The sequence below is a fragment of the Mobula hypostoma genome, chromosome 16 (genome assembly GCF_963921235.1).
Source record: "Mobula hypostoma chromosome 16, sMobHyp1.1, whole genome shotgun sequence".
NCBI lineage: Eukaryota > Metazoa > Chordata > Chondrichthyes > Myliobatiformes > Myliobatidae > Mobula > Mobula hypostoma.
Window position 1 is genome coordinate 1277515 of NC_086112.1, and position 25828 is coordinate 1303342.

The following is a 25828-nucleotide window of genomic DNA, read 5'->3' on the forward strand; positions in this document are numbered from 1 at the left end:
GCCCTGTAGGTGTGATGGGCTTAAGATGAAGAAACACAATGCTACCGTGCATGAAATTAATGAAGGTGAAAAATAAAAAAAGTGCAATATCAGAACTTGTTTTTGAAATATCAGTCCTACACAGTCTGTGAACATGTAAAAAAAGGTAGGCAAAGATGCATTTAAAAAGAACTTCATGATGGAAACAAGTTACCACGCAGGTATATTTACCTTGTTAGAGTTGTACTTGAGATAGGAGCTGTATCTTGTGCACTTGTTTCTGATTGTCCTGTCACAGCACCCGCATCTGGAACTGCAGACAATTTCTCTGGAGAGGAACAGCTGGGTGCATTTTGTGCCTCAGTTTCACCATGGAGATCATCATCAGCACCAAATTCTTGTACGGATGAATTACCTGCTGCTTCACTTTGTACCTGTTCTTTATCGAGTAGAGAAGGTGCATTTCTGGGGGTTTTTGGAAGTTTTAAAGGATGATTATTCCCAGCATTTATAGCTGAGAGACCAGTCTCAGGAGTGGGTGCAGCTCTTGGGGTTGAAAAATTGGGTTTCACAATGAGTTTACCTGGAAAACACAATGACCAACAGTACAGTAGAATAAACCAGCACTGAATCTTTTTAAATGGGATGTAAAATTAAGTACTACACAATCTGAATGATACAAAGCATTACATACAAACTTTAACACTAAGTCAATCACAGATTCTAATGCATTCAGAAGGGGATGGAACTCACCAATACTTTAGTTATTATTGCACAGTGTTACCCTAACCATTACATCAAAAACAGTAAAACCAAGTAGATTGCCCAAAGACAGTAACCACATCAATTCCAACTGGTGACCAATAATATGGCATTAACAGTAAATCTTATTTTTATTGTTGAGAAAGGAAAGTCTGGAATGGATATAGATGCAGCTCTGCAATATTCAACATTATCCAGAAGGAAAGACAAATTTAATTTCATTTATATGTAATCGTAGCAAGTGAGACACTTGTCTAAATTAGATACACACCTCTCCTTCGTTGTGAAGCTTTCCTCATTTCTTCAGATACAGGAACAGATGTCAGAGTTGATCTTTCTGCGTGAGTTGGTTTTACTACATCCAAAGGAGTGGATGTGAAACTGCCAGAAGATTCTGATGGAATACCCATGTGAGCAAGATCTGGGAGAAACACAACAGCAATACTTTAAAAACTAATTGATCTATAAGCTTTTCCTACCTGCAGGTCTCTAGGTGCTCTAGTCAATTAAGTACTTGGTGAACTCTCAATACTGTGATGTGCGGACTCTGACAGCAACCCTCAACAAACATCAATAAGATCATAAGACAAAGGAACAGAATTAGGCCATTCAGCCCATCGAGTCTGCTCTGCCATTCCAGAATGGCTGATATATTATTCCTCTCAACCCCAATATAACAATTAGCAAATAAGTTTGCAGGTGATACTGAAATGGGTGGCGTTATGGACAGTGAAGATGGTTATCAGGATTTACAGAGGGATCTTGATGAACTGGGTAAGTGGACCAAGGAATGGCAAACGAAGTTTAATTCAGAGAAGTGCGTGGTGTTGCATTTTGGAAGACAAATAAGGTTGGGGCTTTCATCAGTTAGGATACTGAGTACTGTAGTTGGGATGTTATGTTGCAATTGTACAAGACATCGCTGAGGCCACATTTAAAATCATGTTCAGTTTTTGTCACACTGCTAAAGATGCCATCGAGCTGGAAAGGAAAGATTGCAGAGGAAATGAATGAAGGATGTTGTCAGGACTCAAGGGACTAGGTTATGGAGGGAGACACTGGAGCTTGAGACTTCTTTAATTGGAGCAGTGGAGAATGAGGGATGACCATAAATCTACAGGCCATGACGCTATTCATTTTTTCGTAAATGTATGCTTTTCTGCTCTCATAATTACATGTGTTGTGTGGGACTGTTGGTTCTGGGTGTTGCACACTGTCCCCACTCAGAGGAATGCTGTTTCGCTTGGCTGCGTTCATGTGTATGGTTGGATGACAATTAAACTTGAACTTTAAGTGTATAAAAATAAGAGGGGCATAGATGGAATCAATGTGCACGGTCTTTTTCCCCATGATTGGGGAATCAAGATCGAGAGTACTTAGGTTTAAGGTGAGTGGGTTAGGGTTTAATAAGGACCTAAGGAGTGAGCCTATCACACAGAGGTTGAAGTTTATGGAATGAGCAGCCAGAGCAGTGCCTGAGGTTGGGGCAGGTACAAGGATAGGAAAGATTTAGAGGATAAATGGAACTAGTATGGACATTAGGTAAAGGGCTGGTTTCTAATTGCTGTAAGACTTCCTGACTATTTGCTTTGAGTTGTTCAGTGGATAGAGGAGGTTCAGATGAGATTTTGTGCTCAAACCTCTATAGCAGGACTTAAACTTCTCCTTTACGGAGCAGTCTGGGTCACCACTGACACAATATGGCAGGCCTGATTAAGTACAATTAATGTGCAAGTCCCTGTGGTTTGGATATTAGCAGTTCAACAAAAAGCTCTTGTAGAATTTCTGCTTTAAATGCAATCAAAAATCTTGATGCAAATCTGCTCTGCATTTTGTTGATTTTTAAGATAACTACAGGCTGCCCACCAAACCAAACAGGCTCAATGTGAAGAGGTTTCCGACTCAGCTCATGTTTTGTGTGCAAGCACACACACTGATTTATCAGCAGTCAATCCAGCAAAATGATTTTTACACCTCCATTAACTCAGAGGAAACACAGGGTAGATTGCCTGTGTGTAGAGGTGATCTGAAATTGTAAAGCATCAGTTGGACACCATAAACACAAGAGATTCTGCAGATGCTGGAAATCTAGAGAAACACACAATTCTTAATGAAGGGTCTTCAGCCCGAAACATCAACTGTTTATTCACTTCCACAGATGCTGCCTGACCTGCTGATTTCCTCCAGCATTTTGTGTGTGTTGCTTTAGATTTCCAGCATCTGCTGAACCTCTTGTGTTTGTGTACAGAAATTACTATGTATAAATGCTTCACAAATTATTCAAGAAGTTTTTATATATATATATATATGAAATGGAAGTGAATAACTTGCATATCTTGTCAAAGTATTAAAAGAAATTGAGAGAATCAATGGTCAAAGATGAGCAGTCGGCTGGGATGTTACACAGTGATGATGTTGCACACTAAATCATCACAGCAACAGGAGGAAGCAGTCAAGAATTGAAACTGCTACTAATCATTAATGAACTGCCAGTTCTTGTGAAAAAGTACTCACCATAATTACTCAATGTATTAGATGCTGAAGGTGCTGGGCAATCCTGTGTAAAACACAACACAGACAAGATAACCATCAACTAGGGCTTGGCAATTTCTTTATGTTAATTTGATGTTTTGAGCAAGAAGACAATAGTACTGTGGAATAACAGGCCTAGTAGATGATCATATACCCTCAGCATTACAAGCATCTCCAATTTCTAACCAGTGTAATCTTTCTCCTTCACCCCTTTGAAACAGTGTATTGCACAGAAAGAAGACAGCAGCCACTTGGAATCTTACAGCTAAAATTAAAATTGTTGGAATATTACAGAGCAATGCTGCACACTGAAGCATTTTAGCTAAAATGGATATTTAAGTTTGCACATCATTCCAACACCCAGTGCAAGATCAACTCAGAAACAGCACAGAGGAAATGCTGTGCAATCTGTGAGTAGCTCCAGTTTCCTCCCCCTTCTTTTCCAATCCTGACTGAAGGGTCTCAGCCCAAAACTACAACTGTTCATTACCCTCCAAAGGCACTGCCTGAGCTGCTGAGTTCCTCCAGCATTTTGTGTGCTATCAGTAATTTAACCTGGATGATAACTGTCATAAGTGTAAAATATATACAAGATGAAGCCAATCGCACGATAGGTTGTGAACATAAGAACATAAGAAATAGGAGAAGGAGTCGGCCATCTGGCCCATTGAGCCTGCCCCACCATTCGATAAGATCATGGCTGATCTGGCCATGGACTCATCTCCACCTACCTGCCTTTTCCCCAAAACTCTTAATTCCCCTAGTATGCAAAAATCTATCAAACCTTGTCTTAAATATATTTACTGAGGTAGCACCCACTGCTTCATTGGGCAGAGTGAACCCAAGTGAACCCCTTAGCAAAATCACAAAATCCGAAAATCTTCGAGATCTGAAATTTTTTGATGGTTCTGAGAAGTGACTTCACATATGTATTAAGCAGAAGTTAATGAAAAATAGAAAAACATTGCATAAACCGGAAAGTGAGATCTTGATCGTGTATTGAAAGTGTAGATTTATTAGCATCAGAGTGAACATCTACTGCTTAACAGTATGCTGATCTTTAAACATGAAAAGACCTGTAACAACAAACTGAAATTGAAGGTAATTGTGAATATTCTGCGAGCTGGTTGCAGAAATTTAAGGAAAGGCATGGCATTAAATTTTTAAACATTTAAAGATTTAAGAAAAGGTTTTTAAAGCAGCAGCAGAGAAATTCAATGAGTTTGTCAAGATCATCACTGACGAAAATCTAACATGCTGAATGGCTGCATCAGTACATATGTGTGCCAAACAAGCATAAGACAAAGACTGCCTACTGGTAGCACATAAATTCAGAGTTGGGGATGATGGCGATGCCAAACAGCCTCCGACAGTCTGCCTGGGTGGCCAAGGTAGTGATAGCTTACCTTTCTGATGATTCAAAGTACACATTATTATTTCAAGCATAAAATTATTAAATTATATAAAACTACCTTCAGGGTGTATGCATAGCTGTATACATAACGTAAATGAATTCTGCGTTTAGACTTGTGTTCCATCCGGAAGCAATCTCATTATATAGATGCAAATATTCCAAAAAAATTCTGAAATCTGAAACACTTTGGCCCAAAGCATTTATTAAGGGGTGCTTAACCTGTACCTCACAACAGTAAAGTTACTGGTCTTGCTGGACTGAAGGGGTAACTAATTAGCCAATTAAACTGTATCCTAAAAAATTTCACAAGACATTTCACTCCTGTGCCAGCAGTCCGACTTTACACCTTTCGTAAAAGAAGCACATTGTGAATCCGGTGAATGCTGCAAGTGTATGCAAATCTAAATCAACAAAAATAAAGACCCACCTCAGGTGATGTTAAGGCAGCCGAATTTGATTGAAGAACTTCCTCAGTCTGTGAAATTTTTTCTCCAGGAACCTCCTGACTTGACATCACCTCTGGTCTCTTCTCAGTAGAATCATTTTTATCAATTAAACTGGCAGCTTTTCTTTTTCTGTCCATTTGCCCCGAATTCAGTCCTGGCATATTTGAGCGACAGTGCTGGGGGTTACTTTGTAAAACTGTCACTGATTCAGACATACTGGGTATAGTAGGTGCTTCCACTGAGAGTTCAGATCTGTAATCAGAAACTGTCACTGATTCAGACATACTGGGTATAGTAGGTGCTTCCACTGAGAGTTCAGATCTGTAATCAGAAACTGTCACTGATTCAGACATACTGGGTATAACAGGTGCCTCCACTGAGAGTTCAGATCTGTAATCAGAAGCATACTCATTAATAAACTTAGAATCAGCACTTTTAAAACATAATAATACACACATAATGCTAGAGGAACTCAGCAAGTCAAACATCCATGGAGAGGAATAAAGAGTCAATTTTTAGAGCTGAGGCCCTTCATCAGGACTGGCCCTCAGTCCACATCTTCGACTCTGAGCAGCATGTAACACTGGACTCCTATTTATCCGATCTAATGTCTATAAACACAGACAAGAGAAGATCTGCAGATGCTGGAAACCCAAGCAACACACACCAAATGCTGGAGGAACTCAGCAGGGCAGGCAGCCTCTATTGTAGCCTCTAAGTACAGTCGATGTATCGGGCCGAGACCCTTCCGCAGAACTAGTGAAAAAAAGATGAGGAGTAGATTTAAAAGGTGGAGAGCTGTCTGATAGGAGACAACAGAAGGCCATGGAAGAAAGAAAAGGGGGTGGAGCACCAGAAGGAGGTGATGAGCAGGCAAGGAGATAAGTTGAGAGAAGAGGAGGAGGATGGGGAATGGTAAAGGGGGGGGGGTCACTACTGGAAGCTCGAGACATCAATGTTCATGCCATCAGGTTGGAGGCTACCCAGACAGAATATAAGGTGTTGTTCCTGCAACCTGAGTGTGGCCTCCTCGTGACAGTAGAGGAGGCCATGGATTGACATATCGGAATGGGAATCGGAAGTTCAATTAAAATGGGTGACCACTGGGAGGTCCCGCTTTTTCTGGTGGACGGAAAGTAGGTACTCGGCGAAGCGGTCTCTCACTTACATCGGGTCTCACCAATATACAAGAGGCCACACTGGGAGCACCTGACATGGTATATGATCCCAACAGGCTCACAGATGAAGTGTCACCTCACCTAGAAGGACTGTTTGGGGCCCTGAATAGCAGTGAGGGAGGAGCTGTAGGGGCAGGTGTAGCAATTGTTCCACTTGCAAGGGTAAGTGTTAGGAGGGAGATAAATTGTGAGGGACGAGTGGACAATGGAGTCACGTGGGGAGCGATCCCTGTGGAAAGCTGAAATTGGAGGGGGGGGGAGGAGGGAAAGATGTGCTTGGTGGTGGGATCCCTTTGGAAATGACAGGCTACAAACACAGGTTCTCCCAGGGCTGTGATCTTTCAACCCTTCTGTTCTCATTTTATACAAATGACTGCAGCTCCACTGACAAATCCATAAAAATCCTGAGGTTAATGGATGACTCAACTGTAGTTGGTCTCCTCTCAAATAATAATATGACCTGCTATCAAAGAGAGGTAGACCATCTTGCAACATGGTGTGCTCGTAACAACTTGGAGCTGAATGCTATCAAGACAGTGGAAATGAGGATTAACTTCCGCTGACAACCCCCTACCAGCTCCTCCTTGGAAATTAATGGTCAGGCTGTGTCTGTGGCCAAGTCATTCAAATTCCTGGGACTACAGTTACCATTACATTGAAGTGGGACAAGCACATTGCACCCATCATAAAGAAAACCCAGCAGATTGTTCTTCCTATGCCAGCTTAGGAAACTTAACATCTCAGGGCATATTCTGATGAATTTTTACTCAGCTTTCATTAAGTGCTGTGACCAACTATATCATGGTTTGGTTGCCGTCACTTCCTCCCTCCCCAAGTCTAGGTTGCAGCGAATAGTCCACTCAACAAAAATCATTGGCCGTCAGCTACCGATATTAAGAGTCCTGTTCATTGCCAGAGCAAAGAAAAAAGCTGAAAAATTACTGCTGATTTCACTGCCATCAGGGAGACACAAGTCCATCACCAGCAGGACCACATCAGTTACGAAGCTTCTTTCTTGTAGCTATCCAGCTTAACAAAAAAACTCCCTCATGTGTAATACCCAACTGTCGCTGCACAATATCTTTCCAGCGCTAATTCAGTTGATGATTATTGAATCTGTTCATATGATCACACTTATTTGTTTGATTATTGACATTTGCACAGGTGACCGTTCTGCAAATTGTTGATTGCTCATGGTTGTTTGCACTATTGTCTTGTAAACTGTTGGTTGCTATTGTGTTGTCTGTTATGGTATTGTCCTGAGTTTTATGCTTGGCACTGAACCACAATCAATTCTGGTATGTTTCCATACTGGCAATGAAGTGATTCTCATTCTGACTGTTTACTCCTCTCCGTAGACGCTGCCTGACCTGCTGAGTTTCTCCGGCATTTTGCATTCTGCATTCTCAATGTACTTTGCAGTGATTTGGTCTGCATGAACACTATGAAAAACAAGTTACTCGCTGTCTCGGTACATGTGACAATAATAAACCAATTCCAGGTTGGTACTGCAAAATGTTTATTGTTCTACTGAAACTTACAATTGTAAAGAAAATATAATTGCCCAGTCATACTGAACAAAATAGCTTTACACATGTCCCTACACCCTGTAACAAAAAGCCTTCCCAGTGCACTTCCTTCAAATAATAAAGGAAACAAATCTAAACTACTTACCTAATCAAAATTTTTCTCAGTATCTGTAAATACATATCTGGAATCAATCTAGCAGCAAATGTGTATATCTCATTTACTTCAAAGATGATAAGTCAATAAAATCAGTATCAATCCCTCATTAACTGCCTACTGATCAACACTGCGTGGTGCTCGGACACAGTGGCACTGACAAGCTCCTGCAGCCCGGACCTGGAACACCTGTCGGTGAAGTGTCGTCCCTACTATCTGCCATGGGAACTCACCTCGGACGTACTGACAGCGGTCTACATTTCCCCCACCCCCACCCCCAGGCGGACATGGAGTGTGCTCTGAACATACTGTATGCCAACATCAGTGAACTTGAGACCAGGTATCCGAAGGCTTTGCTCATTACAGCTGGGGACTTTAACCAGGCCAATCTCAGAAAGGCGCTGACAAAGTTATACCAAAATGTCTCCTGCCCCACTAGAGGCCCGAATATACTTGACCACTGCTACAGAGCAGTCAAGGATGCCTACCGTTACGTCCCACGACCTCACTTCGGAAAATCGGACCATCAGGCCGTACTCCTCCTCCCAGCTTACAAACAGAAACTGAAGTGGGAGGTCACGGTGTCAAAAGTAGTGTCGCGTTGGACGGAGGAAACGGATGAGGTCCTCCATGACTGCTTTGAATCTGTGGACTGGTTAGTATTCAAGGACTTGGCAGCTAACCTCGATGAGTATGCCTCAGCTGTCACAGACTTTATTTGGAAATGCACAGAGGACTGTGTATCTCGCAAGATGATCCGGGTATTCCCTAACCGGAAACCTTGGATGAATTATGAGGTCAAGTCCCTTTTAAAGGCTAGAGCTGCGGCTTTTAGGTCCGGGGATATCAGTCGCTACACAGAATCCAGGCATGAACTCTGGAAAGCCATTAGGGGCTCCAAGAGGCAATATCGAGCCAAGTTGGAAGCCCAGGCTAACCAAAGGGATGCCAGTAGACTATGGCAGGGTCTAAATGAGATCACTGGGCACAGAGAAAAGGCTGGGAATATCAATAACTGTGGGGCTTCTCTTCCTGATGAACTTAACGTATTCTACGCAAGATTCAAACAGAAGAGGAGCGTCCCGCTCCCTCCGGATGAACTGGACCTGGTGGCATTGAGATTCATCGTCACCAAGGAGGACGTTAGAAGGGCCTTTCTGAAGATAAATCCAAGGAAGGCGATGGGCCCAGATGGCATCCCGGGACAGGTTCTCCGGGCCTGTGCAAGTGAGCTAGATGGAGTGTTTGCTGACATCTTCAACTGCTCCTTCCTTCAGTCTAAGATCCCCTCGTGTTTTAAGAAGGCAACGATAATCCCGGTGCCGAAGAAGAGCAAGGTGGCATGCCTGAATGACTATCGACCCATGGTTCTGACATCAATTGCTATGAACTGCTTCGAGAGATTGGTTATGGCACACATCAACCACAGCCTACCGGTCAATGGCAGATGCCATCTCTCTGGCCCTACATTCCTCCTTAGAACACCTGGAGAATAAAGATGCCTACGTAAGGCTCCTTTTCATTGACTACAGCTTTGCCTTTAATACAATCATGCCAAATAAACTGATTCCTAAGCTCCGGAACCTGGGCCTTAGCACTCAGATCTGCAGCTGGATCTTCAACTTCCTCACAGACAGGACCCAGGCTGTAAAAATAAGGGACAAGCTCTCCCCTACAATCACTCTGAGCACCGGTGCCCCACAAGGCTGTGTACTCAGCACCCTGCTGTACTCACTGTACACCCATGATTGTGAAGCCAAGTTTCCATCGAACTCAATATATAAGTTTGCTGATGACACAACAATTGTAGGCCATATCTCGGGTAATGATGAGTTTGAGTACAGAGAGGAAATTAAGAACCTGGTGGCATGGTGCGAAGACAATAACCTATCCCTCAACATCAACAAGATGAAGGAATTGGTTGTTGACTTCAGAAGGAGTAGTGGACTGCACGACCCAATTTACATCGGTGGTGCGCAAGTGGAACAGGTCAAAAGCTTTAAGTTCCTCGGGGTCAATATCACAAATGACCTGATTTGAACCAACCAAGCAGAGTCCACTGCCAAGAAGGCCCACCAGCGCCTTTACTTCCTGAGAAAACTAAAGAAATTTGGCCTGTCCCCTAAAACCCTCACTAATTTTTATAGATGCACTGTAGAAAGCATTCTTCTAGGGTGCATCATAACCTGTTATGGAAGTTGTCCTGTCCAAGACCGGAAGAAGCTGCAGAAGATCGGAACACGGCCTTGGACTCAATTTACACCGCATGCTTTCGGAACAGTGTTGCCAGGGTAATCGAGGACATGACCCACCCAGCCAACACACTTATCCTCCCTCTTCCCTCCGGGAGAAGGCTCAGGAGCTTGAAGACTCGTACAGCCAGATTTGGGAACAGCTTCTTTCCAACTGTGGTAAGACTGCTGAACGGATCCTGACCCAGATCTGGGCAGTACCCTCCAAATATCCGGACCTGCCTCTCGGTTTTTTTGCACTACCTTACTTTCCATTTTCTATTTATAATTTATAATTTAAATTTTTAATATATACTATTAATTTGTAGTCCAGGGAGCGCGAAGCGCAGAAACAAATATCGCTGTGATGATTGTATGTTCTAGTATCAATTGATTGGTGACAATAAGGTATAAAGTATAACTATGACAAATCATTTATAACTAATTTTATAAAACAATTAGTAGTGTAGATGTTCTTTTCCCACACTCTGAATCTTGTACATTTCCTCTGGGTTTTGGAGAAGTAACTGAGCAGGAGTCTTAACATTAATCTGCTCTGGTCACTTTCTCACTCGGGCACCAATAAGTAGTACATAAGTAAACCCATCAATATATTTTTCGTGCTTTTATTGCAGAGAGATCAAAATATTGTCAATTTTGCATTAAATGTATTTCTGCTATAGTTGTGTTTCAAAGCGAAAATGTAGAAAAACAGGGTTTACCTTGCAGTGATTTCTGTACCTTCAGCCAATAGAGGTGGATTCGATGCAGTGAAACCGAGGCTATTTTCTGAAATAGGCATGTAGGAAGCAGAGGACTCACTGTATCCAGTTAAAGAGGAGGCTGGGATCTCAAACAAGGTTAATATGATCGTCTCCTCTTTTGGGCTTTCCACTGTCATTAAGTTCTCTAAAATAAAACATAACCACCAAGAATTAATTTAACTCAAACTGATGCCATACAATTGTCTGGAAAATGGACTGCAACACATACATTAGCCAGGCAAACCTATAGAACTAAATAACTGCTCACAATCTACCATTTACAATCAGTTACATTTAAGGTGATTGGACAAAAGTTTCGGAAAGATGTCAGAGGTACGTTTTTCTTTAAACAGAGTGCTGGGTGTGTGGAACACACTGCCAAGGGTGTTGATAGAGGCAGATACATTAGGGACATTTAAGAAACTCTTAGATAGGCACACGGATGTAGGAAAAATGTGCAAGAAGGAAGGGTTACATTGATTATGGAATAGGTTTATATAGATCATCAAAACATTGTGGGCCAAAGAGCCTGTACTGTGCTGCACTGTTCTATATTTGATGATTACAGTAAGGAAACCTGAAATGTACTAATTACACCATTGTTTGTGGTTGAAACCATCCTGATTTCAGCCATACGTAATTAGCACATAGAACAGGACAGTGCAGGTACAGGCCCTTCAGCCCACAATGTTGTGCTGAACCAAATATATTAATTATCAAATGGCCAACTAAACTAATCCCTTCTGCCTACATTATATACATGTCTGTATTCTTCCATTTTCCTCACATTTCTATGCCTATCTGAACTTCTCTTAAAAGTCCCTAATGTATCTGCCTCTAACATCTGAGACAGCGCACTCCACACACTCACCACTCTTTGTGTAAAAAAACTTGCCTCTCGCATCTCCTTTGAAATTACCCCCTCACCTTAAATTCATACGCTCTGATATTAGACATTTCAACGTTGGGGAAAAAAGATACTTATCTGCCTACTCAATCTATGCTTCTCATAGTCTTATAATCAGATCTCCCCTCAACCTCCACTACTCCAGAGAAAACAACCGAAGTTTATCCAACCTCTTGTTATAGCACGCGCCCTCTAATCCAGGCAGTATCCTGATAAACCTCTTCTCTTCTCCTCTTTCTCTTCAGTTGTCCATCGAAATCTGATGACAACGTCCACTCCTTTAACGGTGAGATCTTTGATGACTACACAGTCCTATCCTGGACCCACAAGCTCTATTGCAGGTGGGACATGTATATGTGGTAGTGGTGGCAACCATGGCTGCATTTCTCCTGGCTCTCTTCTGGTTGTTCTGTCCATCTTCGGAATATGAACCCCATCCCTACACAGCTGTCGCCAAGTGGTACAGTCAGCAGCAACATCCTCCAGGTCCTTCGGTCTGATCTTGCACTTCCATAAACCATTCTTCATCTGATCCTCATAGCACTTCTTCGGCCCTCCAGCTGAGCGTCGACCATGATGTAGCTGGCCGTATAATACTCTGCGGGGTAGCCGACATGGGGGCATCCTTATCACGTGCCCCAGCCACTGCAGCTGACGCTGGGTGATCATGGCCTCTTCTACACCCTTTGTAAAGCCTCGACACCCTTTGTAAAGCCTCCACATCCTTCCAATAATTGTATCCCTTACGATAATTGTACAGACAGGATGCCTGTGTTGACAGTCCTTTCTAACTCTGAGTTCAACCACTTAGAAAGTCAGTAGTTGCCAGTTCATGGAGCAAATCAGACCTCATCCCTATTTAAACATCTACCATTTCTTATCCATTGTTACCAGAATCCTATTCCCTTGCCTGTTGGAATACTGCCAGCTCGAACACAGGTCTTGCAGTGGTGTGCGACGTAATGAAATTACATTTGGATTCACGAAGGAAGCAGTGAAAAAAGCCTGCTTGCATTTACCCCATCTTCACTCTTCATGAATGTTGTATACCTCAATCAAAGCTACCTTCATTCTCCTGCACTCCAGTGAATAAAGCCCTAATACTTTCAACTTTCCCTACAACTCAAGTAAACTCATTTTCCTTCATCAGGATACAAGTGAGACTAACTGGACACAGATGTGATGAGAGCTTCCCTCTGTAGAGACCTAATCCAGAAACCCGAGCATTGCATCTCCTTCTCAGGGCAGCTAGGGACAGGCAGCCAGTACCAGCAGTGACCACTGTGTCTCTATCCTGCGAACTTGTTTTTTTTTATAAACTAAAATCATGAACCATAAGATATAGGAGCAGAATTAGGCCACTTGGTCTATCGAGTCTGCTCTGCCATTTCACCGTGGTTGATCCAATTTTCTTCTCAGCCCCAGCCTCCTGCCTTCACCCCACATCCCTTCTTGCACTGACCAATCAAGAATGTATTGGCCTCTGCCTTAAATATACAAAGACAGCCTCCACAGCTGCCTGTGGCAAAGAATACCACAGAATCACCACTCTCTGGGAAAAGAAATTCCTCTTCACTCCCGTTCTAAAAGGACACCCCTCTATTCTAAGGCTGTGCCCTCTAGTCTTAGACTCCCCGACCATACGAAGCATCTTCTCCACATCCACTCTATCAAGGCCTTTCACGCTTTGATAGATTTCAATGAGGCCACCCCTCATTCTTCTGACTTCCCATAAATACAGGGCCAGACATCAAACATTTTTCATAGGACAAGCCATTCAATCCTGGAATCATTTTCATGAACCTCCTTTGAACCCTGTCCAGCTTCAGCACATCCTTTCCATGATAAGGGGCCCAAAATTGCTCACAATACTCCAAGTGAGGCCTCACCAGTGCTTTATAAAGCCTCAACATTACATCCTTGCTTTTATATTCTAGTCCTCTTGAAATGAATTCTTCCTCACCGCAGATGCAACCTACAAATTAATTGAAACATAAAAAGCCTACAGGCCCTTCAGCCACCCAATGCTGTGCCAAACATGTACTTACTTTAGAAATTACCTAGGGTTACCCATAGCCCTCTATTTTTCTAGGCTTCATGTACGTATCCAGGAGTCTCTTAAAAGACTCTATCGTATCCACCTCCATCACCGTCGACGGCAGCCCATCCCATGCACTCACCACTCTGCGTAAAAAAAAACTTATCCCTGACATCTCCTCAGTACCTACTTCCCAGCACCTATATAAGGACTCCCAAGTACCTTTGCACCTCAGTTTTTTTGTGTTTTCTCTCCATTTAGAAAATATTCAACCCTTTCATTTCTTCTACCAAAGTGCATGACCATACACTTCCTGACACTGCATTCTATCTGCCATTTCTTTGCCTATTCTCCTAATCTAAGTCCTCCTGTAGCCTCTCTACTTCCTCAAAATTACATGCCCTTCCACCTATCTTCAGATCGTTTGCAAACTTTGCAACAAAGCCATCAATTTCATCATCCAATCACCCAGAAAAGGATCCTTTTATTCCTATTCTTTGCCTCCTGCCAATCAGCCATTGCTTTATCCATGCTAGAATCTTTCCTGTAATACCACAGGCTCATAGCTTGTTAGGCGGCTTCATGAGTGGCATTTGTCAAAGGCCTTCTGAAAATCCAAGTACACAACATCAACCAATTCTCCTTTATCTATCCTGCATGTTATTTCTTCAAAGAATTCCAACAGATTAGTCAGGCAAGATTTTCCCTTGAGGAAACCATGCTGACTATAGCCTATATAATCACATGCCTCCCAGTACCCTAAGACTTCATCCTTAATAATCGACACCAACACCTTCCTAACCACTGAAGTCAGACTAACTGGCTTATAGTTTCCTTTCTTCTGCCTCTTTCCCTTCTTGAAGAGTGGAGTGACATTTGCAATTTTCATTGCCCCTCATTACTACCTCTCCAGCATCATTTTACAATGCTCCGATATCCTCTCTCACCTCTCTCTTACACTTCGTGTATCTGAAGAAACTTTTAGTATCTTCTTTAATATTATTGGCTAGCTTACTTTTGTATTTCACCTTTACCTTCTTAATGAGTTTTTTAGTTGCCTTCTGTTGGCTTTTAAAAGCTTCCCAATCCTCTAACTTCCCACGAATACTTGCTCTCTTTGGTTTTTATGTTTTCATTTTTTTTTCCCTATCAGAGCAACACCACCAATTCTGACATCTTGCGAGTCCTTTCGATACTATGTGTATCCCTGGACATTAAGCTTCCAGCTATAACCTTCTTTCAGCCATGATTCAGTGATGCCTACAACATCACGCCTGCCAATCTGCACCTGTGCTGCAAGTTCCTCTACTTTATAGAAACATAGAAAATAGCTGCAGAAGTAGGCCATTCAGCCCTTCGAGCCTGCACCGCCATTCAGTATGATCATGGCTGATCATCCAACTCAGAACACTGCCCCAGCCTTCCCTCCATACCCCCTGATCCCTTTAGCCCCAAGGGCCATATCTAACTCCCTCTTAAATATAGCCAATGAACTGGCCTCAACTGTTTCCTGTGGCAGAAAATTCCACAGATTCACCACCCTCTGTGTGAAGAAGTTTTCCCTAATCTCGGTCCTAAAAGGCTTCCCCTTTATCCTCAAACTGTGACCCCTCGTTCTGGACTTCCCCAACATCGGGAACAATCTTCCTGCATCTAGCCTGTCCAATCCCTTTAGGATTTTATACGTTTCAATAAGATCCCCCCCTCAATCTTCTAAATTCCAACGAGTATAAGCCTAGTCGATCCAGTCTTTCATCATATGGAAGTCCTGCCATCCCAGGAATCAATCTGGTGAACCTTCTTTGTACTCCCTCTATGGCAAGGATGTCTTTCCTCAGATTAGGGGACCAAAACTGCACACAATACTCCAGGTGTGGTCTCACCAAGGCCTTGTACAACTGCAGTAGTACCTCCCCGCTCCTGTACTCGAATCCTCTTGCTATGAATGCCAGCATACCATTCGCCTTTTTCACCGCCTGCTGTACCTGCATGCCCACTTTCAATGACTGGTGTATAATGACACCCAGGTCTCGTGGCACCTCCCCTTTTCCAAATAGGTCACCATTCAGATAATAATCTGTTTTCCTATTTTTGCCACCAAAGTGGATAACCTCACATTTATCCACATTAAATTGCATCTGCCATGAATTTGCCCACTCACCTAACCTATCCAAGTCACCCTGCATCCTCTTAGGATCCTCCTCACAGCTAACACTGCCGCCCAGCTTCGTGTCATCTGCAAACTTGGAGATGCTGCATTTAATTCCCTCACCTAAGTCATTAATATATATTGTAAACAACTGGGGTCCCAGCACTGAGCCTTGCGGTACCCCTCTAGTCACTGCCTGCCATTCTGAAAAGGTCCCATTTATTCCCACTCTTTGCTTCCTGTCTGCCAACCAATTCTCTATCCACATCAATACCTTACCCCCAATACCGTGTGCTTTAAGTTTGCACACTAATCTCCTGTATGAGACCTTGTCAAAAGCCTTTTGAAAATCCAAATATACCACATCCACTGGTTCTCCCCTATCCACTCTACTAGTTACATCCTCAAAAAATTCTATGAGATTTGTCAGACATGATTTTCCTTTCACAAATCCATGCTGACTTTGTCCGATGATTTCACCACTTTCCAAATGTGCTGTTATCACGTCTTTGATAACTGACTCGAGCATTTTCCCCACCACCGATGTTAGGCTAACCGGTCTAGAATTCCCCGGTTTCTCTCTCCCTCCGTTTTTAAAAAGTGGGGTTACATTAGCCACCCTCCAATCCTCAGGAACTACTCCAGAATCTAAAGAGTTTTGAAAAATTGTCACTAATGCATCCACTATTTCTTGGGCTACTTCCTTAAGCACTCCGGGAGGCAGACCATCTGGCCCTGGGGATTTATCTGCCTTTAATCCCTTCAATTTACCCAACACCACTTCCCTACTAACATGTATTTCCCTCAGTTCCTCCATCTCACTGGACCCTCTGTCCCCTACTATTTCTGGAAGATTATTTACGTCCTCCTTAGTGAAGACAGAACCAAAGTAGTTATTCAATTGGTCTGCCATGTCCTTGTTCCCCATAATCAATTCACCTGTTTCTGTCTGTAAGGGACCTACATTTGTCTTAACCAATCTTTTTCTTTTCACATATCTATAAAAGCTTTTACAGTCGGTTTTTATGTTCCCTGCCAGTTTTCTCTCATAATCTTTTTTCCCTTTCCTAATGAAGCCCTCTGTCCTCCTCTGCTGGACTCTGAATTTCTCCCAGTCCTCAGGTGAGCCACTTTTTCTGGCTAATTTGTATGCTTCTTCTTTGGAATTGATACTATCCCTAATTTCCCTTGTCAGCCACGGGTGCACTACCTTCCCTGATTTATTCTTCTGCCAAACTGGGATGAACAATTGTTGTAGTTCATCCATGCGATCTTTAAATGTTTGCCATTGCATATCCATCGTCAATCCTTTAAGTGTCATTTGCCAGTTTATCTTAGCTAATTCATGTCTCATACCTTCAAAGTTACCCTTCTTTAAGTTCAGAACCTTTGTTCCTGAATTAACTATGTCACTCTCCGTCTTAATGAAAAATTCCACCATATTATGGTCACTCCTACCCAAGGGGCCTCTCACGACAAGATTGCTAATTAACCCTTCCTCATTGCTCAATACCCAGTCTAGAATAGCCTACTCTCTAGTTGGTTCTTCGACATGTTGGTTCAAAAAACCATCCTGCATACATTCCAAGAAATCCTCTTCCTCAGCACCCTTACCAACTTGGTTCACCGAATCTATATGTAGATTGAAGTCACCCATTATAACTGCTGTTCCTTTATTGCACACATTTCTAATTTCCTGTTTAAGACCATCCCCAACCTCACTACTACTGTTAGGTGGCCTGTACACAACTCCCACCAGCCCCTTAGCGTTATGCAGCTCTACCCATATCGATTCCACATCCTCACGGCTAATGTCCTTCCTTTCTATTGCATTAATCTCCTCTCTAACAAGCAATGCTACCCCACCTCCTTTTGTTTCATGTCTATCCCTCCTGAATATTGAATATCCCTGAATGTTGAGCTCCCATCCTTGGTCACCCTGGAGCCATGTCTCTGTGATCCCAACTTTATCATATTCATTAATAACAATCTGCACTTTTAATTCATCCACCTTGTTACGAATGCTCCTTGCATTGACACATAAAGCCTTCAGGCTCACTTTTACAACACTCTTGGCCCTTACACAATTATGTTGAAAAGTGGCCCTTTTTGATTTTTGCCCTGGATTTGCCAGCCTCCCACTTTTACTTTTCACCTTACTACTTTTTGCTTCTACCCTCATTTTACGCCCCTTTGTCTCTCTGCACTTGTTCCCATCCCCCTGTTGTGAACTAACCTCCTCTCTCCTAGTCTTTTAATTTGATTCCGTATACTGCGCACATTCAAATACACCTTCAGTCCTGTATTCACCCTTTTCGATTTTGTCCACTTTTTACGTTGCAACTCATCCTATTGACAGCAATTTTGCCCTATCAGCAGCCCCTCCTCACTACACATGGTCTCTGTTGTAAACCAGCTACCTCGTCTTCAGCACTATTATCCGCCTTTCCTACGATACTTCCTGCATTGAAATATAATCAGCTCAGGACACTAGTTGCACCATGCTCAACCTTTTGATTCTTAACTTTGTCTGAGGTCTTAAAAACATCTGCCTCCACAACCTCTCCATTAACTGCTCTGGCATTAACTACGGGGCTCCTCATCCCCGTTACTACTCAATCAAATACCTGTTCTGTATTCTGTACAAAAGGTTGGAGGGTAAAAAAAATCAGTTTATGCAGCTTGTATCATACATACCCAAGTTTCCTTCTGAAATGTTCAGTGCTTCTTGATGTTCCACACTTTGACATTCTTGGACGTCAATCTATAAAAATCATATTTTAATACAAACTTTTAATAAACAAAATAATTCATTTGTAACTCTTTGAGACCTGCACTAATTACAAAGAACAAATTCCCTATCTTCTTTGGGAATTGCATGAATTGGTAGAAGGAAAGCTGTTTAGTCCAAGCACCATCTGCTCCAGGTTAAAGCAAAGATCCACAGCGAGGGGATTTTCAATCAGATCCACAGAATCTTCAACAGTACTGCGCAATATATGAAAAATTACAACAAGGAACATATATCTTAAAAATTAAATAAGTAGTGCAAAAAAAGAGCAGAAATAAAGAAATAGTGTTCATGGGTCCACTGTGCATTCAGAAATCTGATGGCAGAGGGGAAGAAGTTGTTCCTAAAATGTTACGAGTATGTTACCGAATAGTTAGGAGAATTACAGTCGGCCCTCCTTATCCGTGAGGGATTGGTTCCGGGACCCCTCACGGATACCAAAAAACGCAGGTGCTCAAATCCCTTATTCAACCTGTCCAAATGAGGTGGACCTTAGGACCCAGCAGAACCCCGGACCTTATTTAACCTTTCAGTGCAGTGGACATCAGGACCCGGTGGCGGAGCTCTGAATCCGCAGTGTTTCTGTTCACGAAAATAATCGCGATTGTGATTTAAAATAAAATGGAAATAATAAAGCGATTGGAAAGAGGTGAAATGCCATCGGTCAATTGGAAAAGTGTTAGTTTACAGTCGGTCAACGATTGGAACAATTTTAAAGGATAAAGTGAGAAAAGCCCTGCCCCAATGAAAGCTACAATTATTACTAAGCAACGCAGTGGTTTAATTATTGGGTTTTTGGTTTTTGATCCTCCACATCAACCCGGCACAGATGGAGAGCGGCCTGTCACTGGATGGAACTCGGGAATTTCAGTTCCCGAGCCCGGCGCTGAAACATGCGTTTCTTAAGTGTTTTATACGCATAGAAAGGTAAAATATAAACTATATACTAAGACAAATGTTCGACTAACTTAGTAAGAGAACTTCCAGTTTTTTTCCGATCCCGATCCACGATAATCTACGCACATCCTCCCATATACTTTAAATCATCTCTAGATTACTTATAATACCCAATACAGTGTAAATGCTAAGTAAAATAGTTGTTATACTGTATTGTTTAGGGAATAATGACAAGAAAAAAAGTCTGTACATGTTCGAACAACAAGTGCTGGAAGAGCACTTGTGGGTTTTCTCGATTCGCGGTTGGTTAATTCGCGCATGGAACTCGCGGATAAGGAGGGCCGACTGTACTCGGCAGATTCCTCTCCACTAGAACTGGAGTGCATGCATTTCCATTCTCACCAAGCATTTGCTTGTTCAGTAATCTTCATTCTCCCATCCAAAAGCCGGGCTTAAACTGAATTTTCTACAGCTCCTCAAAGACTCTTTCCTGAATCCTTTCTTAAAAATTACCCCATCTGCCTTTTTACAAAATAGCATAATTTATTAAATGGTACGAACAACAAAGGATTTTATTGGCAATTTTACATTGGAATACATAGCAAAATTACTATTTAATAAGATCTACCCGAATTTCCTTGTCAAAATTCCAATTTGTTTATCACATGTACTGTGAAACGTGTGAACAATCAGCAGAACCTAAGGAAGTGCTGGGGCAGCCTGGTAATACTGCTCACCTTTGGGGAGTAACCAGAGCACAAAACCTGTGCAGTTGTTTCTGTAGCCTCCATGGACAGTGTTGGATCAGCAATACGACAAAACGTCAATGCAGACTGTGCGCAGTTTGTGTCTGAAGAAATCCCTTGTTCAACATCCTGACTTCCAACTCTCATGTCTGGTTGATTATGTGCTGGAGACATCCTAAAGACAGGTTTGACATCACACACACACACACACACACACACACACACACAATATTAATATATTTTAAACACAAGAGATTCTGCAGATGCTGGGAATCTAGAGCAACACACACATTTTTGGAGCAGCTTGTACGAGAGCCGACCAGGGATAAGGCTATTCTGGATTTAGTGTTGTGCAATGAACAGGATTTGATAAGTGATCTTGAAGTAAAGGAGCCATTAGGAGTGGGTAGGAAGAGGGAGTCGGTAGGAAGAGTGAGGGGGTCCTGCGCAGTGAGTTCAGGGAGTTAGGTGCGAAGCTGAAGGGCAGGACCTCCAGGGTAACAATCTCAGGATTGCTACTTGTGCCACGTGCGAGTGAGGCGTGGAACAGAAGGATTATACAGATCAATACGTGGCTGAGAGGATGGTGCAGGAGGGAGGGCTTCAGGTTTTTAGATAATTGAGCTTTGTTCCAGGGAAGGTGGGATCTGTTCCAACAGGACCGTTTACACCTGAACTGGAGGGGTACTAACATTCTTGCAGGAAAGTTTGCTAGTGCTGCTTGGGGGGGTTTAAACTAAATTTGCAGGGGGCAGGGATCCAGAATGTGAGAGAGGATAGTGAGATGAAGTATAAAGGACAGGTGGGGACTACATGGTTCCAGAATATTAAGTGTGAAGTAGAGAAAGGTGAGGCGGAACGAGTGATAAAGAGGATACATGTGCAGAGGGATGGTCTGACGGAGGATGGAGTTAAATGTGCAGAAAGAATAAGTAAATTTAAGAAGGACAACAAAATTCAAGGGGCGTATAGCCCGGTGAGAGTTCGGGGAGCTGGGTTATGCACAATAGGTAGCGATTTAAACAGAGAGAGGAAAAATGGGTTAAAAATTCTATATCTGAATGCGCAAAGTGTCAGAAATAAGGTGGATGAGCTTGAAGCTCAGGTGTGAATGGGTAACTATGATGTTGTTGGGATAACAGAGACATGGCTGCAGGGGTATCAGACCTGGGAATTGAATGTACAAGGGTATACGTGCTATCTAAGGGAAAGAAAGGTGGGCAGAGGGGGTGGGGTGGCCCTGTTGGTGAGGAATGAGATTCAGTCCCTTGCAAGGGGGGACATAGAATCAGGACAAGTAGAGTCAGTGTGGATAGAACTGAGGAACAGTAAGGGCAAAAAGACCCTAATAGGTGTTATCTACAGGCCCCCAAACAGTAGCATGGATATTGGGTGCAAGTTGAATAGGGAGTTAACAATGGCATGTGGCAAAGGAAATGTCGCAGTAGTTATGGGGGATTTCAACATGCAGGTGAACTGGGAAAATCAGGTTGGTACTGGACCCCAGGATAGGGAGTTTGTGGAGTGCCTACGGGATGCATTTTTGGAGCAGCTTGTATGAGAGCCGACCAGGGATAAGGCTATTCTGGATTTAGTGTTGTGCAATGAACAGGATTTGATAAGTGATCTTGAAGTAAAGGAGCCATTAGGAGGTAGTGACCATAATATGGTAAGTTTTTATCTGCAAGTTGAGAGGGATAAGGGCAGATCAGAAGTGTCAGTATTGCAGTTGAACAAAGGAGACTATGGAGCCATGAGGGAGGAGCTGGCCAAAGTTGACTGGTCGGATATCCTAGCAGAAAAGACAGTGGAACAGCAATGGCAGGTATTCTTGGGAATAATGCACAAGGTGCAAAATCAGTTCATCCCCCAGAGAAGGAAGGATTCAAAGGGGGGAAAGTGGCCACAGTGGTTGACAAAGGAAGTCAGAGATAGCATGGCATTAAAAAAGTATAACAGAGCTAAGGTGAGTGGGAAGACGGATGATTGGGAAATTTTTAAGGAGCAACAGAACTTAACTAAAAAGGCAATACGGGGAGAAAAAATGAGGTATGAACGCAAGCTAGCTAGGAATATAAAGGAGGATAGCAAAAGTTTTTTTAGGTATGTGAAGAGAAGGAAGATAGTTAAGAACAATGTTGGGCCCTTGAAGAATGAATTGGGAGAAATTGTTATGGGAAACAGAGAAATGGCAGACGAATTTAATAAGTACTTTGGATCTGTCTTCACTAGGGAAGACACAAGCAATCTCCCAGATGTATGGATGGGCCAAGGACATAGGGTAACAGAGGAACTGAAACAGATTGACATTAGGAAGGAAACGGTGATGAGTAGACTGATGGGACTGAAGGCTAACAAATCCCCAGGTCCAGATGGTCTGCATCCTAGGGTACTAAAGGAGGTGGCTCTGGAAATTGCAGATGCATTGGTGATCATTTTCCAATGTTCCTTAGAATCAGGATCAGTTCCTGAGGATTGGCGAATGGCTAATGTTATCCCACTTTTTTAAGAAAGGAGGGAGGGAGAAAACAGAGAACTATCGCCCTGTTAGCCTAACATCAGTAGTGGGGAAGATGCTAGAGTCCATTATTAAAGATGAAATAGCGGCATATCTTGATAGCAGTGATAGGATTGGGCCGAGCCAGCATGGATTTACCAAGGGCAAATCATGCTTGACTAATCTATTGGAGTTTTACGAGGATGTAACCAGGAAGATAGACACGGGAGATCCAGTGGATGTGGTGTACCTTGACTTTCAGAAGGCACTTGATAAGGTACCACATAGGAGATTGGTGGGTAAAATCAGAGTTCATGGCATTGGGGGGAGGATACTGACATGGATAGAAAACTGGTTGGCAGATAGAAAGCAAAGGGTAGCAGTGAATGGGTGTTTCTCGGAATGGCAGGTGGTGACTAGTGGGGTGCCACAGGGCTCGGTATTGGGACCACAGCTGTTTACGATTTATGTCAATGATTTAGAGGAAGGCATTGTGAATAACATCAGCAAGTTTGCTGATGATACTAAGCTGGATGGCAGTGTGACATGTGATGAGGATGTTAGGAGAATTCAAGATGACTTGGATAGGCTGGGTGAGTGGGCAGAAACTTGGCAGATGGTGCTTAATGTGAATAAGTGTGAGGTTATTCACTTTGGGAGCAAGAACAGGAAGGCAGATTATTATCTGAGGGGTGTGGAGTTAGGTAAGGGAGAAATACAAAGAGATCTAGGAGTACTTGTTCATCAGTCTCTGAAGGTAAACGAGCAAGTGCAGCAGGCAGTGAAGAAGGCTAATGGCATGTTGGCCTTTATTATAAAGGGAATTGAGTACAAGAGCAAGAAAATCCTTTTGCATTTGTACAGGGCCCTGGTGAGACCACACCTGGAGTACTGTGTGCAGTTTTGGTCTCCAGGGTTAAGAAAGGACATCCTGGCTGTGGAGGAGGTGCAGCGCAGGTTCACTAGGTTAATTCCTGGGATGTCCAGACTGTCGTACGCAGACAGGTTAGAGAGACTGGGCTTGTACATGCTGGAATTAAGGAGATTGAGGGGGGATCTGATTGAGACATATAAGATTATTAAGGGATTGGACAAGATAGAGGCAGGAAATATGTTCCAGATGCTGGGAGAGTCCAGTACCAGAGAGCATGGTTTAAGGATAAGGGGTAGGTCATTTAGGACAGAGTTGAGGAGGAACAACTTCTCCCAGAGAGTTGTGGAGGTGTGGAACGCGCTGCCTCAGAAGGCCATGGAGGCCAATTCTCTGGATGCTTTCAAGAAGGAGCTAGATAGGTATCTTATGGATAGGGGAATCAAGGGTTATGGGGACAAGGCAGGAACCGGGTATTGATAGTAGATAATCAGCCATGATCTCAGAATGGCGGTGCAGGCTCAAAGGGCCGAATGGTCTACTTCTGAACCTATTGTCTATTGTCTAACGTGTTGGAGGAACTCAGCAGGTCAGGCAAAATGTATGGAAAGGAATAGATAGTCGATATTTCGGGCCGAGGCTCTTCTTCAGCTCCTCACTTCAACTATTCACTTCCATAGATACTGCCTCCTCCAAGAAGACCACATGCTTGTCACGGTTTGGTGGCTTGCATGCCCTAATAACCTGGGAGAGCTACACTGGTTGGAGTCAGGGCTTTATGTTTTGGCTCTTGGTAGGGTCACCCATGCCCAACAGGTCAAAGAGTAGAGGCTAGACCAGTCCACCAGTCTGAGGTTTGGGATTCAACTCGGGGCTAGCAACACTGAGAGAAACAGTAATGAAGAATCCTTCTACATCTGTGTGCGATGGTATTCCTGAGTCTCCACCTGGGACTTGCATAACCGACAGTAGTGAAAACTGAGAGGAAGCTACTGGCATGATGAAGGAAGCCCTGAACTATGCCAGAGATGGAGGACCTTTATTGCTGCCCTCAACACCAGTGGTGTAACTGGCAGGAAGTAATAGGTGTTGCTGGCCTGTTATGTTCCTCCAGCATTTTGTAAATTAATACATTTGTCTGTAAATAAAATATATTTTATCTCACACACAAATTTTCTTACATTTCTGTTGTTTTTTAAAGACTCTGAAACAGATGCCAAAACAACCCAGCCAGATACTACAGGAATTGTTCAAGAATTTTCGTCCCTTACCTTCCACCTAGATGCACAGTCATATTCACTTGTTCTTCCCCCGCCACACCTTCCTCTTGTTCATCACACGTTGATAACTCTTTGCCACAGTTGTGGATCGTGCTGTCCACGGGGTCAGTATTACTCACTGTCACACACTGGTCTTTCTTGTCAGTTGTTACCAAACTCAGCTTCTCAGTCAGACGCCTGGATCCACTTTCCATATGTTCAGTTCTATTTACTCCTCCTGCTTCTCCCACACTTCTGCCTTGCTCATCAGATATCAATAAGTTTAACCTTTCATGCAGATGCTCAGACCCACTGTCCTGACGCTCTTCTCTGTTCACTCCATCGTCCTCTCCCACACATTTGCTTTGCTCATCAGACACTGACAATTTTAACCTTTCACTTAGAAGCTTGGTCTCCTGGTCTGGATATCGAGATCTCCTCACTTGATCTTCACTCACACATTTTTCTTGCTGGTTGCTTATAGACATCTCACTTGATTCATCAGCTGCCATCTGATTTACGCTTACATTTTCTTCAGTGCTCTCTGTTGTTAGCAGATGAGCTGGCATCAAGTCATCACAATTCAGTTCTGCTTTATTATCTAGAATCACATGCAGCAACAATTAGTAATTCTCTGCACTAATATTTTCTCTTAGCAAAATAGTGGCAGCTGTACTGAGTTAT

At 42.9% G+C, this 25828-nt stretch overlaps 1 protein-coding gene across 3 annotated transcripts in view; it reads right to left on the reverse strand.

The window, feature by feature from the left end:
* The window catches only part of LOC134357631 (transcription factor TFIIIB component B'' homolog), a 133094-nt gene that overhangs the window by 35247 nt on the left and 72019 nt on the right, over nucleotides 1-25828 (reverse strand). For all 3 annotated transcript variants that reach the window (XR_010020682.1, XM_063069258.1, XM_063069257.1), the window contains exons 22-29: nucleotides 25157-25745; nucleotides 20509-20692; nucleotides 18781-18847; nucleotides 10948-11134; nucleotides 5115-5523; nucleotides 3256-3298; nucleotides 1013-1162; nucleotides 211-562 (exon numbers count right to left, since the gene is read on the reverse strand). Coding sequence is in view for 2 of the 3 variants with exons in the window: in XM_063069258.1 (XP_062925328.1) it covers nucleotides 211-562; nucleotides 1013-1162; nucleotides 3256-3298; nucleotides 5115-5523; nucleotides 10948-11134; nucleotides 18781-18847; nucleotides 20509-20692; nucleotides 25157-25745 (1981 nt within the window). In the remaining variant the exon portion in view is untranslated. The remainder of the gene's footprint in view (nucleotides 1-210; nucleotides 563-1012; nucleotides 1163-3255; nucleotides 3299-5114; nucleotides 5524-10947; nucleotides 11135-18780; nucleotides 18848-20508; nucleotides 20693-25156; nucleotides 25746-25828) is intronic.